General features: G+C 47.3%; 1 protein-coding gene and 1 long non-coding RNA gene across 4 annotated transcripts in view; one reads left to right on the top strand and one right to left on the bottom strand.

The window, feature by feature from the left end:
* nbas (NBAS subunit of NRZ tethering complex) overlaps positions 1-18,910 on the top strand; it is a 384,598-nt gene that overhangs the window by 276,584 nt on the left and 89,104 nt on the right. For both annotated transcript variants that reach the window (XM_052524617.1, XM_052524618.1), the window contains exons 45-46: positions 2,689-2,882; positions 15,130-15,270. In XM_052524617.1, coding sequence (XP_052380577.1) covers positions 2,689-2,882; positions 15,130-15,270 — 335 coding nt within the window. The remainder of the gene's footprint in view (positions 1-2,688; positions 2,883-15,129; positions 15,271-18,910) is intronic.
* Positions 17,111-18,906, bottom strand: LOC127931559 (uncharacterized). 2 transcript variants are annotated; one of them, XR_008141759.1, is made up of 5 exons: positions 18,826-18,906; positions 18,219-18,655; positions 17,856-18,185; positions 17,348-17,685; positions 17,111-17,273 (listed from the first exon to the last, which is right to left on the bottom strand). It is a non-coding gene; the product is annotated as an uncharacterized LOC127931559 (long non-coding RNA). The 2 variants fall into 2 exon arrangements; XR_008141758.1 differs by having other exon boundaries at positions 17,856-18,655.

Consider the following 18,910-nt stretch of genomic DNA (forward strand, 5'->3'; position numbering starts at 1 on the left):
TATCATTCAGCCTCCTCTGTCTAACAGAGACTGGACTCTGTTTATCATGCATCCTCCTCTGTCTGACAGAGACTGGACTCTGTTTATCATGCAGCCTCCTCTGTCTGACAGAGACTGGACTCTGTTTATCATGCAGTCTCCTCTGTCTAACAGAGACTGGACTCTGTTTATCATGCAGCCTCCTCTGTCTAACAGAGACTGGACTCTGTTTATCATGCAGCCTCCTCTGTCTAACAGAGACTGGACTCTGTTTATCATGCAGTCTCCTCTGTCTAACAGAGACTGGACTCTGTTTATCATTCAGCCTCCTCTGTTTATCATGCAGCCTCCTCTGTCTTACAGAGACTGGACTCTGTTTATCATGCAGTCTCCTCTGTCTAACAGAGACTGGACTCTGTTTATCATGCAGCCTCCTCTTTCTAACAGAGACTGGACTCTGTTTATCATGCAGCCTCCTCTGTCTGACAGAGACTGGACTCTGTTTATCATGCAGCCTCCTCTGTCTAACAGAGACTGGACTCTGTTTATCATGCAGCCTCCTCTGTCTGACAGAGACTGGACTCTGTTTATCATGCAGCCTCCTCTTTCTAACAGAGACTGGACTCTGTTTATCATGCAGCCTCCTCTGTCTAACAGAGACTGGACTCTGTTTATCATGCAGCCTCCTCTGTCTGACAGAGACTGGACTCTGTTTATCATACAGCCTCCTCTGTCTGACAGAGACTGGACTCTGTTTATCATGCAGCATCCTCTGTCTGACAGAGACTGGACTCTGTTTATCATGCATCCTCCTCTTTCTAACAGAGACTGGACTCTGTTTATCATGCAGCCTCCTCTGTCTGACAGAGACTGGACTCTGTTTATCATGCAGCATCCTCTGTCTGACAGAGACTGGACTCTGTTTATCATGCAGCCTCCTCTGTCTGACAGAGACTGGACTCTGTTTATCATGCATCCTCCTCTGTCTGACAGAGACTGGACTCTGTTTATCATGCAGCCTCCTCTGTCTAACAGAGACTGGACTCTGTTTATCATGCAGCCTCCTCTGTCTGACAGAGACTGGACTCTGTTTATCATGCAGCCTCCTCTGTCTAACAGAGACTGGACTCTGTTTATCATGCAGCCTCCTCTGTCTGACAGAGACTGGACTCTGTTTATCATGCAGCCTCCTCTTTCTAACAGAGACTGGACTCTGTTTATCACGCAGCCTCCTCTGTCTAACAGAGACTGGACTCTGTTTATCATGCAGCCTCCTCTGTCTGACAGAGACTGGACTCTGTTTATCATACAGCCTCCTCTGTCTGACAGAGACTGGACTCTGTTTATCATGCAGCATCCTCTGTCTGACAGAGACTGGACTCTGTTTATCATGCATCCTCCTCTTTCTAACAGAGACTGGACTCTGTTTATCATGCAGCCTCCTCTGTCTGACAGAGACTGGACTCTGTTTATCATGCAGCATCCTCTGTCTGACAGAGACTGGACTCTGTTTATCATGCAGCCTCCTCTGTCTGACAGAGACTGGACTCTGTTTATCATGCATCCTCCTCTGTCTGACAGAGACTGGACTCTGTTTATCATGCAGCCTCCTCTGTCTAACAGAGACTGGACTCTGTTTATCATGCAGCCTCCTCTGTCTGACAGAGACTGGACTCTGTTTATCATGCAGACTCCTCTGTCTAACAGAGACTGGACTCTGTTTATCATGCAGCCTCCTCTGTCTAACAGAGACTGGACTCTGTTTATCATGCAGCCTCCTCTGTCTGACAGAGACTGGACTCTGTTTATCATGCAGCCTCCTCTGTCTGACAGAGACTGGACTCTGTTTATCATGCAGGCTCCTCTGTCTGACAGAGACTGGACTCTGTTTATCATGCAGCCTCCTCTGTCTGACAGAGACTGGACTCTGTTTATCATGCAGCCTCCTCTGTCTAACAGAGACTGGACTCTGTTTATCATGCAGCCTCCTCTGTCTAACAGAGACTGGACTCTGTTTATCATGCAGCCTCCTCTGTCTGACAGAGACTGGACTCTGTTTATCATGCAGCCTCCTCTGTCTGACAGAGACTGGACTCTGTTTATCATGCAGCATCCTCTGTCTGACAGAGACTGGACTCTGTTTATCAAATTTCTCGCATGGAATAGCCTTCATTTCTCAGAACAAGAATAGACTGATGAGTTTCAGAAGAAAGTTCTTTGTTTCTGGCCATGTTGAACCTGTAATCGAACCCACAAATGCTGATGCTCCAGATACTCAACTAGTTTAAAGAAGGCCAGTTTTATTCCTTCTTTAATCAGGACAACAGTTTTCAGCTGTGCTAATATAATTGCAAACAAGTTTTCTAATGATCAATTAGCCTTTTAAAATGATAAACTTGTATTAGCTAACGCAACGTGCCGTTGGAACACAGGAGTGATGGTTGCTGTTAATGGGCCTCTGTTCGCCTATGTAGATATTCCATTATAAATCAGCTGTTTCCAGCTACAGTAGTCATTTACAGCATTAACAATGTCTACACTGTATTTCTGATCAATTTGATGTTATTTTAATGGACAAAAAAAAATGTGCTTTTCTTTCTAAGTGACCCCAACCTTTTGAGTGGTAGTGTCTATATTTCTACATGTTATTTTAACTGTATCGTTAGATATCTGTTTCCTCTGTAATGGTAAAGTTATATGTTCCCTCAGGGCTGGACTACCGTAAGATGACCGATGAGGTGTCGGATCCCCTGGCCGCTCTGGAACCCGTTCTAACCAGTCAGAATGTCCTGTCCATCTCCAAACTGGCCAATCGGCTCCCTCGCCCAGGGGGGGGTGTGGTTTCTGCTAGCGCAGTGCACGCAACCTGGCTAAGGAAGCTGTTCTGGAGGGGAGACCCACAGGTATGTATTTATCTACCTGGCAAGGGAAGCTGTTAATCATAGCCTCAAGCTCATTACCATAACGCAACGTTAACTATTCATGAAAATCGCAAATGAAATGAAAGAAATATATTCACTCACAAGCTTAGCCTTTTGTTAACAACACTGTCATCTCAGATTTTCAAAATATGCTTTTCAACCATAGCTACAGAAGCATTTCTGTAAGAGTATTGATAGCTAGCATAGCATTAAGCCTAGCATTCAGCAGGCAACATTTTCACAAAAACAAGGAAAGCATTCATATAAAATAATTTACCTTTGAAGAACTTCGGATGTTTTCAATGAGGAGACTCTCAGTTGGATAGCAAGTGTTCATTTTTTCCAAAAAGATTACTTGTGTAGGAGAAATCGCTCCGTTTTGTTCACATTTGGCCAAGAAAAAACCCAGAAAATTCAGTCATTACAACGGCGAACTTTTTCCCAAATTAACTCCATAATATCGACAGAAACATGGCAAACGTTGTTTAGAATCAATCCTCAAGGTGTTTTTCACATATCTATTCGATGATAAATCATTCTTGGCAGTTGGGTTACTCCTCGGAAGCAAATGGAAAAATACACGCAGCTGGAGATTACGCAATAATTCCGACGGAGGACACCAAGCGGCCACCTGGTAGATGTAGTCTCTTATGGTCAATCTTCCAATCATATGCCTACAAATACGTCACAATGCTGCAGACACTTTGGAGAAATGACAGAAAGTGTAAGCTCATTCCTGGCCCATTCACAGCCCTATAAGGAGACATTGGAACACAGCGCCTTCAAAATCTGGGGCACTTCCTGTTTGAAATTTCATCTTGGTTTCGCCTGTAGCATCAGTTCTGTGGCACTCACAGACGATATCTTTGCAGTTTTGGAAACGTCAGAGTGTTTACTTTCCAAAGCTGTCAATTATATGCATAGTCGACCATCTTTTCGTGACAAAATATCTTGTTTAAAACGGGAACGTTTTTTTATCCAAAAATTAAAAGAGCGCCCCCTATATCCAAGAAGTTAAATATGAAATGAAACCAATAAATAATTATAATAACAATAAAATCAAACAGTTTCCCAACAACAGAAGAAGTAGTGGTAGTATCTGGTTATAGTAGTGGTAGTGTCTGGTTATAGTAGTGGTGGTATCTGGTTATAGTAGTGGTAGTGTCTGGTTATAGTAGTGGTAGTGTCTGGTTATAGTAGTGGTAGTGTCTGGTTATAGTAGTGGTAGTATCTGGTTATAGTAGTGGTAGTGGTAGTATCTAGTAGTGGTAGTGGTAGTGTCTGGTTATAGTAGTGGTAGTATCTGGTTATAGTAGTGGTAGTGGTAGTATCTAGTAGTGGTAGTGGTAGTGTCTGGTTATAGTAGTGGTAGTGTCTGGTTATAGTAGTGGTAGTATCTGGTTATAGTAGTGGTAGTATCTGGTTATAGTAGTGGTAGTATCTGGTTATAGTAGTGGTAGTGTCTGGTTATAGTAGTGGTAGTGGTAGTATCTAGTAGTGGTAGTGGTAGTATCTGGTTATAGTAGTGGTAGTGTCTGGTTATAGTAGTGGTAGTGGTAGTATCTAGTAGTGGTAGTGGTAGTATCTGGTTATAGTAGTGGTAGTGTCTGGTTATAGTAGTGGTAGTGGTAGTATCTAGTAGTGGTAGTATCTGGTTATAGTAGTGGTAGTATCTGGTTATAGTAGTCGTAGTGTCTGGTTATAGTAGTGGTAGTATCTGGTTATAGTAGTGGTAGTATCTGGTTATAGTAGTGGTAGTGTCTGGTTATAGTAGTGGTAGTGACTGGTTATAGTAGTGGTAGTGACTGGTTATAGTAGTGGTAGTGACTGGTTATAGTAGTGGTAGTATCTGGTTATAGTAGTGGTAGTGTCTGGTTATAGTAGTGGTAGTATCTGGTTATAGTAGTGGTAGTATCTGGTTATAGTAGTGGTAGTGGTAGTATCTGGTTATAGTAGTGGTAGTGACTGGTTATAGTAGTGGTAGTGACTGGTTATAGTAGTGGTAGTGACTGGTTATAGTAGTGGTAGTGACTGGTTATAGTAGTGGTAGTATCTGGTTATAGTAGTGGTAGTGGTAGTATCTGGTTATAGTAGTGGTAGTGACTGGTTATAGTAGTGGTAGTATCTGGTTATAGTAGTGGTAGTGTCTGGTTATAGTAGTGGTAGTGACTGGTTATAGTAGTGGTAGTGTCTGGTTATAGTAGTGGTAGTGTCTGGTTATAGTAGTGGTAGTGTCTGGTTATAGTAGTGGTAGTGTCTGGTTATAGTAGTGGTAGTGACTGGTTAGTTATAGTAGTGGTAGTGTCTGGTTAGTTATAGTAGTGGTAGTGTCTGGTTATAGTTATAGTAGTGGTAGTGTCTGGTTATAGTAGTGGTAGTGCCTGGTTATACATTTATACATTTACATTTACATTTAAGTCATTTAGCAGACGCTCTTATCCAGAGCGACTTACAAATTGGTGCATACACCTTAAGACATCCAGTGGAACAGCCACTTTACAATAGTGCATCTAAATCTTTTTTGGGGGGGGGGGTGAGAAGGATTACTTACCCTACCCTAGGTATTCCTTGAAGAGGTGGGGTTTCAGGTGTCTCCGGAAGGTGGTGATTGACTCCGCTGTCCTGGCGTCGTGAGGGAGTTTGTTCCACCATTGGGGGGCCAGAGCAGCGAACAGTTTTGACTGGGCTGAGTGGGAACTGTACTTCCTCAGTGGTAGGGAGGCGAGCAGGCCAGAGGTGGATGAACGCAGTGCCCTTGTTTGGTTATAGTAGTGGTAGTGACTGGTTAGTTATAGTAGTGGTAGTGACTGGTTAGTTATAGTAGTGGTAGTGACTGGTGGTAGTGACTGGTTATAGTAGTGGTAGTGTCTGGTTATAGTTATAGTAGTGGTAGTGTCTGGTTATAGTTATAGTAGTGGTAGTGACTGGTTAGTTATAGTAGTGGTAGTGACTGGTTATAGTTATAGTAGTGGTAGTGACTGGTTATAGTAGTGGTAGTGTCTGGTTATAGTAGTGGTAGTGACTGGTTAGTTATAGTAGTGGTAGTGACTGGTTAGTTATAGTAGTGGTAGTGACTGGTTAGTTATAGTAGTGGTAGTGACTGGTTATAGTAGTGGTAGTGTCTGGTTATAGTAGTGGTAGTGACTGGTTAGTTATAGTAGTGGTAGTGACTGGTTATAGTTATAGTAGTGGTAGTGACTGGTTATAGTAGTGGTAGTGACTGGTTATAGTAGTGGTAGTGTCTGGTTATAGTAGTGGTAGTGACTGGTTAGTTATAGTAGTGGTAGTGACTGGTTAGTTATAGTAGTGGTAGTGACTGGTTAGTTATAGTAGTGGTAGTGTCTGGTTATAGTAGTGGTAGTGACTGGTTATAGTTATAGTAGTGGTAGTGACTGGTTATAGTAGTGGTAGTGTCTGGTTATAGTAGTGGTAGTGACTGGTTAGTTATAGTAGTGGTAGTGACTGGTTAGTTACAGTAGTGGTAGTGACTGGTTAGTTATAGTAGTGGTACTGACTGGTTAGTTATAGTAGTGGTAGTGTCTGGTTATAGTTATAGTAGTGGTAGTGTCTGGTTATAGTTATAGTAGTGGTAGTGACTGGTTAGTTATAGTAGTGGTAGTGACTGGTTATAGTTATAGTAGTGGTAGTGACTGGTTATAGTAGTGGTAGTGACTGGTTAGTTATAGTAGTGGTAGTGACTGGTTATAGTAGTGGTAGTGACTGGTTATAGTAATAGTAATGGTAGTGACTGGTTATAGTAGTGGTAGTGTCTGGTTATAGTAGTGGTAGTGACTGGTTAGTTATAGTAGTGGTAGTGACTGGTTAGTTATAGTAGTGGTAGTGACTGGTTAGTTATAGTAGTGGTAGTGACTGGTTAGTTATAGTAGTGGTAGTGACTGGTTATAGTAGTGGTAGTGACTGGTTAGTTATAGTAGTGGTAGTGACTGGTTATAGTAGTGGGAGTGACTGGTTATAGTTATAGTTGTGGTAGTGACTGGTTATAGTAGTGGGAGTGACTGGTTATAGTAGTGGTAGTGACTGGTTATAGTTATAGTTGTGGTAGTGACTGGTTATAGTAGTGGTAGTGACTGGTTATAGTAGTGGTAGTGACTGGTTATAGTAGTGGTAGTGACTGGTTATAGTAGTGGTAGTGACTGGTTATAGTAGTGGTAGTGACTGGTTATAGTAGTGGTAGTGACTGGTTATAGTAGTGGTAGTGACTGGTTATAGTAGTGGTAGTGACTGGTTATAGTAGTGGTAGTATCTACAGTCTGTCTGTCAGCCTGCTGGTGGTCGGTCGGTCTGTCTGTCAGCCTGCTGGTGGTCGGTCGGTCTGTCTGTCAGCCTGCTGGTGGTCGGTCGGTCTGTCTGTCAGCCTGCTGGTGGTCGATCGGTCGGTCTGTCAGCCTGCTGGTGGTCGATCGGTCGGTCTGTCAGCCTGCTGGTGGTCGGTCGGTCTGTCAGCCTGCTGGTGGTCGGTCGGTCTGTCAGCCTGCTGGTGGTCGGTCGGTCTGTCTGTCTGTCTGTCAGCCTGCTGGTGGTCGGTCGGTCTGTCTGTCTATCATGCCTGCTGGTGGTCGATCGGTCGGTCTGTCAGCCTGCTGGTGGTCGGTCGGTCTGTCTGTCAGCCTGCTGGTGGTCGGTCGGTCTGTCAGCCTGCTGGTGGTTGGTCGGTCTGTCAGCCTGCTGGTGGTCGGTCGGTCGGTCTGTCTGTCTGTCTGTCAGCCTGCTGGTGGTCGGTCGGTCGGTCTGTCTGTCAGCCTGCTGGTGGTCGGTCGGTCGGTCTGTCTGTCTGTCAGCCTTCTGGTGGTCGGTCGGTCTGTCTGTCTGTCAGCCTGCTGGTGGTCGGTCGGTCTGTCTGTCTGTCTGTCAGCCTTCTGGTGGTCGGTCGGTCTGTCTGTCTGTCAGCCTGCTGGTGGTCGGTCGGTCTGTCTGTCTGTCAGCCTTCTGGTGGTCGGTCGGTCTGTCTGTCTGTCAGCCTGCTGGTGGTCGGTCGGTCTGTCTGTCTGTCAGCCTTCTGGTGGTCGGTCGGTCTGTCTGTCTGTCAGCCTTCTGGTGGTCGGTCGGTCTGTCTGTCTGTCAGCCTTCTGGTGGTCGGTCGGTCTGTCTGTCTGTCAGCCTGCTATAACCTGAATCTGGTCAGATCAGAGCTGTTGAACCTGTAGCTGTATTACCTTCAGGAAGTATTCACACCTCTTGACTAGTTCCACATGTTGTTGTGTGTTACAGCCTGATTTTACAATGTTATATTGAGATGTTGTGTCGCTGGCTGACACACAATACCCCATAATGGCAAAGTGGAATTATGGTTTTACAAATTAATATAAAATGAAAAGCTGAAATGTCACGAGTCTAGGTAGTTAACACCTTTTTTTATGGCAAGCAAAAATAAGTTGAGAGTTAAAATGTGCTTAAGTCACAATATGTTGCAATACTTTGCATGGACTCACTCTGTGTTCAATAATAATATTTATTATGTTTTTTTTTTTTTAATAACCTCGTCTCTGTACCACACACATACAATTATCTGCAAAGTCCTTCAGTCGAGCAGTACATTTCAAACACAAATGCAATGCCTCGCAAAGAAGGGCACCTATTGGTCGATGGGTAAAAATAAAACGGCAGACATTGAATATCCCTTTGAGCATGGTGAAGTTATTCATTACACTTTGAATGGTGTTACAATACACCCAGTCACTACAAAGATACAGGCTTCCTTTCTAACTCAGTTGCCAAAGAAGAAGGAAACTGCTCAGGGATTTCACCATGAGGCCAATGGTGACTTTAAAACCGTGATCAGAGAGAACTGAGGATGGATCAACTACATTGTAGTTACTCCACAACACCAACCTAATGACACTGCAAAAGAAGGAAGCCTGTACAAAATAAAAAATATTCCAAAATCCTGTTTGCAAAAAGGTACTAAAGTAAAACTGTAAGGCATAGAAATGAACTTTTTGGCCTGGGTACAACGTGTTTTGTTTGGGGCAAATCCAACACAGCACATCGCTGAGTACCACTTTCCATATTTTCAAGCATGGTGGTGGCTGCATCATGTTATGCTTGTCATCGGCAAGGACAAGGGAGTTATTTAGGATGAATAAAAAATGTTCCTTAGTGGTCTTGCTACAGTTTTGACTTAAGTCTGCTTGAACATCTGTGACTGGAAAATGGTTGTCAAGCAATGATCAACAACCAACTTGACCGAGCTTGGAGAATGTTTAAAAGTGTGCAAATATTGTACAGTTCGGGTGTGCAAAGCTCTTAGAGACTTACCCAGAAAGACTCACGGCTCTTAGAGACTTACCCAGAAAGACTCACAGCTCTTAGAGACTTACCCAGAAAGACTCACAGCTCTTAGAGACTTACCCAGAAAGACTCACGGCTCTTAGAGACTTACCCAGAAAGACTCACAGCTCTTAGAGACTTACCCAGAAAGACTCACGGCTCTTAGAGACTTACCCAGAGAGACTCACAGCTGTAATCACTCTTAGAGACTCACCCAGAGAGACTCACAGCTGTAATCACTCTTAGAGACTCACCCAGAGAGACTCACAGCTGTAATCACTGCCGAAGGTGATTCTAACATGTATTGACTCGAGGGGTGTGAATACTGATGTAAATTCATTTTTTTCTGAATAAAATTTTCACTAAATGTGTGAACATTAAAACATGTATTGTTCACTTAGATTTTTGCGTATTGTGTGTTGGTGGGGGAAGAAAAAAAGGATCTATGTAAATCCATTTTGAATTCAGGCTGTAAATGTGGAATAAGTCAAAGGGTATGAATACTTACTGAAGGTACTGTAATGTGGTTAATTACGGCTGGCATTATTTACAAGCTGCCTCAATATCAATGTTGCTCGCTAAGGTACAAGGCCAAGGCTATCTGGATGTGCTGGGAGTTAGAGCATCGAGCTTAGCTTGTAGGATGGCCGGGGTGTTGAGCATGTCCCAGTTTAGCTCACCTAACAGTAGGAACTCTGAAGATAGATGTGGGGCAATCAGTTCACATATGGTGTCCAGGGCACAGCTGGGGGCAGAGGGAGGTGTACAGCAAGCGGCAACAGTGAGAAAATTGTTTCTGGAAAGGTTAATGTTTTTTAAAAGTAGAAGGTGGAAATGTTTGGGTTTACAGACCTGGATAGTAAGACAGAACTCTGCAGGCTGTCTCTGCAGTCCAGGATGATGGCTGGCTTCCTGTCCTCATGATCACAGCCGTTTTGTGCTCACCACATTCTTGTTTCTCTTTGGGTGGTCAGAAACTAGAGTGGTGGTGGGGTGAAGGGAAACTGATGAGAAGGCCTCTCTCCCCCATGTTGAGAGGAGTGCAGGGGGGATGAGAAGGCCTCTCTCCCCCATGTTGAGAGGAGTGCAGGGGGGATGAGAAGGCCTCTCTCCCCCATGTTGAGAGGAGTGCAGGGGGGATGAGAAGGCCTCTCTCCCCCATGTTGAGAGGAGTGCAGGGGGGATGAGAAGGCCTCTCTCCCCCATGTTGAGAGGAGTGCAGGGGGGATGAGAAGGCCTCTCTCCCCATGTTGAGAGGAGTGCAGGGGGGGATGAGAAGGCCTCTCTCCCCCATGTTGAGAGGAGTGCAGGGGGATGAGAAGGCCTCTCTCCCCATGTTGCGAGGAGTGCAGGGGGATGAGAAGGCCTCTCTCCCCCATGTTGAGAGGAGTGCAGGCGGGAGGAGAAGGCCTCTCTCCCCATGTTGAGAGGGAGTGCAGGGGGATGAGAAGGCCTCTCTCCCCCATGTTGAGAGGAGTGCAGGGGGGGATGAGAAGGCCTCTCTCCCCCATGTTGAGAGGAGTGCAGGGGGATGAGAAGGCCTCTCTCCCCATGTTGAGAGGAGTGCAGGGGGATGAGAGGCCTCTCTCCCCCATGTTGAGAGGAGTGCAGGGGGATGAGAAGGCCTCTCTCCCCCATGTTGAGAGGAGTGCAGGCAGGATGAGAAGGCCTCCCTCCCCATGTTGAGAGGAGTGCAGGGGGATGAGAAGGCCTCTCTCCCCCATGTTGAGAGGAGTGCAGGGGGATGAGAAGGCCTCTCTCCCCATGTTGAGAGGAGTGCAGGGGGATGAGAAGGCCTCTCTCCCCATGTTGAGAGGAGTGCAGGGGGGGATGAGAAGGCCTCTCTCCCCCATGTTGAGAGGAGTGCAGGGGGATGAGAAGGCCTCTCTCCCCCATGTTGAGAGGAGTGCAGGGGGATGAGAAGGCCTCTCTCCCCCATGTTGAGAGGAGTGCAGGGGGATGAGAAGGCCATTTTCCCCATGTTGAGAGGAGTGCAGGCGGGATGAGAAGGCCTCTCTCCCCATGTTGAGAGGAGTGCAGGGGGGGGATGAGAAGGCCTCTCTCCCCATGTTGAGAGGAGTGCAGGGGGATGAGAAGGCCTCTCTCCCCCATGTTGAGAGGAGTGCAGGGGGATGAGAAGGCCTCCCTCCCCCATGTTGAGAGGAGTGCAGGGGGATGAGAAGGCCTCTCTCCCCATGTTGCGAGGAGTGCAGGGGGGGATGAGAAGGCCTCTCTCCCCCATGTTGAGAGGAGTGCAGGGGGATGAGAAGGCCTCTCTCCCCATGTTGAGAGGAGTGCAGGGGGATGAGAAGGCCTCTCTCCCCATGTTGAGAGGAGTGCTTGGGGGATGAGAAGGACTCTCTCCCCCATGTTGAGAGGAGTGCAGGCGGGATGAGAAGGCCTCTCTCCCCCATGTTGAGAGGAGTGCAGGCGGGATGAGAAGGCCTCTCTCCCCCATGTTGAGAGGAGTGCAGGGGGATGAGAAGGCCTCTCTCCCCATGTTGAGAGGAGTGCAGGGGGATGAGAAGGCCTCTCTCCCCCATGTTGAGAGGAGTGCAGGGGGATGAGAAGGCCTCTCTCCCCCATGTTGAGAGGAGTGCAGGGGGATGAGAAGGCCTCTCTCCCCATGTTGAGAGGAGTGCAGGGGGGGATGAGAAGGCCTCTCCCCCATGTTGAGAGGAGTGCAGGGGGATGAGAAGGCCTCTCTCCCCCATGTTGAGAGGAGTGCAGGGGGGATGAGAAGGCCTCTCTCCCCCATGTTGAGAGGAGTGCAGGGGGGATGAGAAGGCCTCTCTCCCCCATGTTGAGAGGAGTGCAGGGGGGATGAGAAGGCCTCTCTCCCCCATGTTGAGAGGAGTGCAGGCGGGATGAGAAGGCCTCTCTCCCCATGTTGAGAGGAGTGCAGGCGGGATGAGAAGGCCTCTCTCCCCCATGTTGCGAGGAGTGCAGGGGCGGAAGCTCAGGCTTGTTCTTTCTGACTGTGCCAACCATGGTGATCTTCCTCTTCAGGAGCTACTGTCTGTGTTCAATCAGTAGCACACATAATCTTAATTTCTCATTGTGTGTCTTTGTGGTGTGTCAATGATTTTAATACTGCCGGATCAAAATGGCCCGTAAGACCATCTTTGTCCCCAGGTCTTGTACAACAGTCATGGAAATATGAACAAAGGAGATGTTTCGCTTTTTCTAATGTTGGGGTCACTCTTGGAAAAGTCATCAAATCTCAAGTTGAAAAAATGTAATTTAAGGTTTTCTCTGCTATTAAATACAGTGGTGAGACGTGTTTTACCCAAATATTTATTTTATTTTAATATATATAATATATTCCAGATTGACTGACCTTCATGTCTTAAAGTAATGATGGACTGACCTTCATGTCTTAAAGTAATGATGGACTGTCGTTTCTCTTTGCTTATTTGAGCTGTTCTTGCCATAATATGGACTTGGTCTTTTACCAAATAGGGCTATCTTCTGTATACCACCCCTACCTTGTCACAACACAACTGATTGGCTCAAATGCATTAAAAGAAAAGAAATTCCACGAATGAACTTTTAACAAGGCACACCTGTTAATTGAAATGCATTCCAGGTGATTACCTCATGAAGCTGGTTGAGAGAATGCCAAGAGTGTGCAAAGCTGTCATCAAGGCAAAGGGTGGCTACTTTGAATAATCTCAAATATATTTAGATTTGTTTCCCACTTATTACATGATTCCATATGTGTTATTTCATAGTTTTAATGTCTTCACTATTATTCTACAATGTCGAAAATAGTAAAAATAAAGAAAAGCCCTTGAATGAGTAGATGTGTCCAAACTATTGTCAGCTAGCACGCCTCACAACCTGTCAGCTAGCACGCCTCACAACCTGTCAGCTAGCACGCCTCACAACCTGTCAGCTAGCACGCCTCACAACCTGTCAGCTAGCACGCCTCACAACCTGTCAGCTAGCACGCCTCACAACCTGTCAGCTAGCACGCCTCACAACCTGTCAGCTAGCACGCCTCACAACCTGTCAGCTAGCACGCCTCACAACCTGTCAGCTAGCACGCCTCACAACCGGTCAGCTAGCACGCCTCACAACCGGTCAGCTAGCACGCCTCACAACCTGTCAGCTAGCACGCCTCACAACCTGTCAGCTAGCACGACTCACAATCTGTCAGCTAGCACGACTCACAATCTGTCAGCTAGCACGCCTCACAACCGGTCAGCTAGCACGCCTCACAACCGGTCAGCTAGCACGCCTCACAACCGGTCAGCTAGCACGCCTCACAACCTGTCAGCTAGCACGCCTCACAACCTGTCAGCTAGCACGCCTCACAACCTGTCAGCTAGCACGCCTAACAACCTGTCAGCTAGCACGCCTAACAACCTGTCAGCTAGCACGCCTAACAACCTGTCAGCTAGCACGCCTAACAACCTGTCAGCTAGCACGCCTAACAACCTGTCAGCTAGCACGCCTCACAACCTGTCAGCTAGCACGCCTCACAACCGGTCAGCTAGCACGCCTCACAACCGGTCAGCTAGCACGCCTCACAACCGGTCAGCTAGCACGCCTCACAACCTGTCAGCTAGCACGCCTCACAACCTGTCAGCTAGCACGCCTCACAACCTGTCAGCTAGCACGCCTCACAACCGGTCAGCTAGCACGCCTCACAACCGGTCAGCTAGCACGCCTCACAACCTGTCAGCTAGCACGCCTCACAACCTGTCAGCTAGCACGCCTCACAACCTGTCAGCTAGCACGCCTAACAACCTGTCAGCTAGCACGCCTAACAACCTGTCAGCTAGCACGCCTAACAACCTGTCAGCTAGCACGCCTAACAACCTGTCAGCTAGCACGCCTAACAACCTGTCAGCTAGCACGCCTAACAACCGGTCAGCTAGCACGCCTAACAACCGGTCAGCTAGCACGCCTAACAACCGGTCAGCAAGCACGCCTAACAACCGGTCAGCAAGCACGCCTAACAACCGGTCAGCCAGCACGCCTAACAACCGGTCAGCCAGCACGCCTAACAACCTGTCAGCTAGCACGCTAACAACCTGTCAGCACCTTAAAACCCTCTCAGCTAGCACGCCTAACAACCTGTCAGCTAGCACGCCTAACAACCTGTCAGCACCTTAAAACCCCTCTCAGCTAGCACGCCTAACAACCTGTCAGCTAGCACGCCTAACAACCTGTCAGCTAGCACGCCTAACAACCTGTCAGCTAGCACGCCTAACAACCTGTCAGCTAGCACGCCTAACAACCTGTCAGCTAGCACGCCTAACAACCTGTCAGCTAGCACGCCTAACAACCTGTCAGCTAGCACGCCTAACAACCTGTCAGCTAGCACGCCTAACAACCTGTCAGCTAGCGCGCCTTAAAATCCTGTCAGCTAGCGCACCTTAAAATCCTGTCAGCAAACACGCTTAACAACCTGTCAGCAAGCACGCCTAACAACCTGTCAGCACCTTAAAACCCTCTCAGCTAGCACGCCTAACAACCTGTCAGCTAGCACGCCTAACAACCTGTCAGCTAGCACGCCTAACAACCTGTCAGCTAGCACGCCTAACAACCTGTCAGCTAGCACGCCTCACAACCTGTCAGCTAGCACGCCTAACAACCTGTCAGCTAGCACGCCTAACAACCTGTCAGCTAGCACGCCTAACAACCTGTCAGCTAGCACGCCTAACAACCTGTCAGCTAGCACGCCTAACAACCTGTCAGCTAGCACGCCTAACAACCTGTCAGCTAGCACGCCTCACAACCTGTCAGCTAGCACGCCTAACAACCTGTCAGCTAGCACGCCTAACAACCTGTCAGCTAGCACGCCTAACAACCTGTCAGCTAGCACGCCTAACAACCTGTCAGCTAGCACGCCTCACAACCTGTCAGCTAGCACGCCTCACAACCTGTCAGCAAGCACGCCTAAAAACATGTACCCTCCTCTTTTCTAAAGGTTTTAAAGAGACCCCCCCAGACAGAGCAGGACTACCTTCACGCCTATGACACCTGCGCAAAATACTTCGACAGACTGCTTCCTGCTGATGCTGTCCACTTCCTGGATGACATAACATTCTCTCCACCAGCTGTCAATCAGGTAAGGATATGATGGTGGTCATTATGGTGATGATGATGGGGACGAAGACGGTGGAGGTTGTGACGAGAATTATGATAATAATGGTGGGGATGATGCTGAGTTAAGTTGATTAGGATCCCCATTAACTACTGAATATGTAGCAGCTACTCTACCTGGGGTCCATTAACATGTAGCAGCTACTCTACCTGGGGTCCATTAACTACTGAACATGTAGCAGCTACTCTACCTGGGGTCCATTAACATGTAGCAGCTACTCTACCTGGGGTCCATTAACATGTAGCAGCTACTCTACCTGGGGTCCATTAACATGTAGCAGCTACTCTACCTGGGGTCCATTAACATGTAGCAGCTACTCTACCTGGGGTCCATTAACATGTAGCAGTGTAGCAGCTACTCTACCTGGGGTTCATTAACATGTAGCAGCTACTCTAGCTGGGGTCCATTAACATGTAGCAGCTACTCTACCTGGGGTCCATTAACATGTAGCAGCTACTCTACCTGGGGTCCATTAACATGTAGCAGCTACTCTACCTGGGGTCCATTAACATGTAGCAGCTACTCTACCTGGGGTCCATTAACATGTAGCAGCTACTCTACCTGGGGTCCATTAACATGTAGCAGCTACTCTACCTGGGGTCCATTAACATGTAGCAGCTACTCTACCTGGGGTCCATTAACATGTAGCAGCTACTCTACCTGGGGTCCATTAACATGTAGCAGCTACTCTACCTGGGGTCTATTAACATGTAGCAGCTACTCTACCTGGGGTTCATTAACATGTAGCAGCTACTCTACCTGGGGTCCATTAACATGTAGCAGCTCCTCTACCTGGGGTCCATTAACATGTAGCAGCTACTCTACCTGGGGCCCATTAACATGTAGCAGCTCTCTACCTGGGGTCCATTAACATGTAGCAGCTACTCTACCTGGAGTCCATTAACATGTAGCAGCTACTCTACCTGGGGTCCATTAACATGTAGCAGCTACTCTACCTGGGGTCCATTAACTACTGAACATGTAGCAGCTACTCTACCTGGGGTCCATTAACATGTAGCAGCTACTCTACCTGGGGTCCATTAACATGTAGCAGCTACTCTACCTGGGGTCCATTAACATGTAGCAGCTACTCTACCTGGGGTCCATTAACATGTAGCAGCTACTCTACCTGGGGTCCATTAACATGTAGCAGCTACTCTACCTGGGGTTCATTAACATGTAGCAGCTACTCTACCTGGGGTCCATTAACATGTAGCAGCTACTCTACCTGGGGTCCATTAACATGTAGCAGCTACTCTACCTGGGGTCCATTAACATGTAGCAGCTACTCTACCTGGGGTCCATTAACATGTAGCAGCTACTCTACCTGGGGTCCATTAACATGTAGCAGCTACTCTACCTGGGGTTCATTAACATGTAGCAGCTACTCTACCTGGGGTCCATTAACATGTAGCACCTACTCTACCTGGGGTTCATTAACATGTAGCAGCTACTCTACCTGGGGTCCATTAACATGTAGCAGCTACTCTACCTGGGGTCCATTAACTACTGAACATGTAGCAGCTACTCTACCTGGGGTCCATTAACATGTAGCAGCTACTCTTCCTGGGGTCCATTAACATGTATCAGCTACTCTACCTGGGGTCCATTAACATGTATCAGCTACTCTACCTGGGGTCCATTAACATGTAGCAGCTACTCTACCTGGGGTCCATTAACATGTAGCAGCTACTCTACCTGGGGTCCATTAACATGTAGTAGCTTCTCTACCTGGGGTTCATTAACATGTAGCAGCTACTCTACCTGGGGTCCATTAACATGCAGCTACTCTACCTGGGGTTCATTAACATGTAGCAGCTACTCTACCTGGGGTTCATTAACATGTAGCAGCTACTCTACCTGGGGTTCATTAACATGTAGCAGCTACTCTACCTGGGGTCCATTAACTACTGAATATGTAGCAGCTACTCTACCTGGGGTTCATTAACATGTAGCAGCTACTCTACCTGGGGTCCATTAACATGTAGCAGCTACTCTACCTGGGGTCCATTAACTACTGAACATGTAGCAGCTACTCTACCTGGGGTTCATTAACATGTAGCAGCTACTCTACCTGGGGTCCATTAACTACTGAATATGTAGCAGCTACTCTACCTGGGGTTCATTAACATGTAGCAGCTACTCTACCTGGGGTCCATTAACATGTAGCAGCTACTCTACCTGGGGTCCATTAACATGTAGCAGCTACTCTACCTGGGGTCCATTAACATGTAGCAGCTACTCTACCTGGGGTCCATTAACATGTAGCAGCTACTCTACCTGGGGTCCATTAACATGTAGCAGCTACTCTACCTGGGGTCCATTAACATGTAGCAGCTACTCTACCTGGGGTCTATTAACATGTAGCAGCTACTCTACCTGGGGTTCATTAACATGTAGCAGCTACTCTACCTGGGGTCCATTAACATGTAGCAGCTCCTCTACCTGGGGTCCATTAACATGTAGCAGCTACTCTACCTGGGGTCCATTAACATGTAGCAGCTACTCTACCTGGGGTCCATTAACTACTGAACATGCAGCTACTCTACCTGGTGTCCATTAACATGTAGCAGCTACTCTACCTGGGGTCCATTAACATGTAGCAGCTACTCTACCTGGGGTCCATTAACATGTAGCAGCTACTCTACCTGGGGTTCATTAACATGTAGCAGCTACTCTACCTGGGGTCCATTAACATGTAGCAGCTACTCTACCTGGGGTCCATTAACATGTAGCAGCTACTCTACCTGGGGTCCATTAACATGTAGCAGCTACTCTACCTGGGGTCCATTAACATGTAGCAGCTACTCTACCTGGGGTTCATTAACATGTAGCAGCTACTCTACCTGGGGTCCATTAACATGTAGCAGCTACTCTACCTGGGGTTCATTAACATGTAGCAGCTACTCTACCTGGGGTTCATTAACATGTAGCAGCTACTCTACCTGGGGTCCATTAACATGTAGCAGCTACTCTACCTGGGGTCCATTAACATGTAGCAGCTACTCTACCTGGGGTCCATTAACTACTGAACATGTAGCAGCTACTCTACCTGGGGTCCATTAACATGTAGCAGCTACTCTACCTGGGGTTCATTAACATGTAGCAGCTACTCTACCTGGGGTCCATTAACATGTAGCAGCTACTCTACCTGGGGTTCATTAACATGTAGCAGCTACTCTACCTGGGGTCCATTAACATGTAGCAGCTACTCTACCTGGGGTCCATTAACATGTAGCAGCTACTCTACCTGGGGTCCATTAACATGTAGCAGCTACTCTACCTGGGGTCCATTAACATGTAGCAGCTACTCTACCTGGGGTCTATTAACATGTAGCAGCTACTCTACCTGGGGTTCATTAACATGTAGCAGCTACTCTACCTGGGGTCCATTAACATGTAGCAGCTACTCTACCTGGGGTCCATTAACATGTAGCAGCTACTCTACCTGGGGTCCATTAACATGTAGCAGCTACTCTACCTGGGGTCCATTAACTACTGAACATGCAGCTACTCTACCTGGTGTCCATTAACATGTAGCAGCTACTCTACCTGGGGTCCATTAACATGTAGCAGCTACTCTACCTGGGGTCCATTAACATGT

Source organism: Oncorhynchus keta, chromosome 8 (assembly GCF_023373465.1).
Source record: "Oncorhynchus keta strain PuntledgeMale-10-30-2019 chromosome 8, Oket_V2, whole genome shotgun sequence".
In the NCBI taxonomy this organism is placed as follows: domain Eukaryota; kingdom Metazoa; phylum Chordata; class Actinopteri; order Salmoniformes; family Salmonidae; genus Oncorhynchus; species Oncorhynchus keta.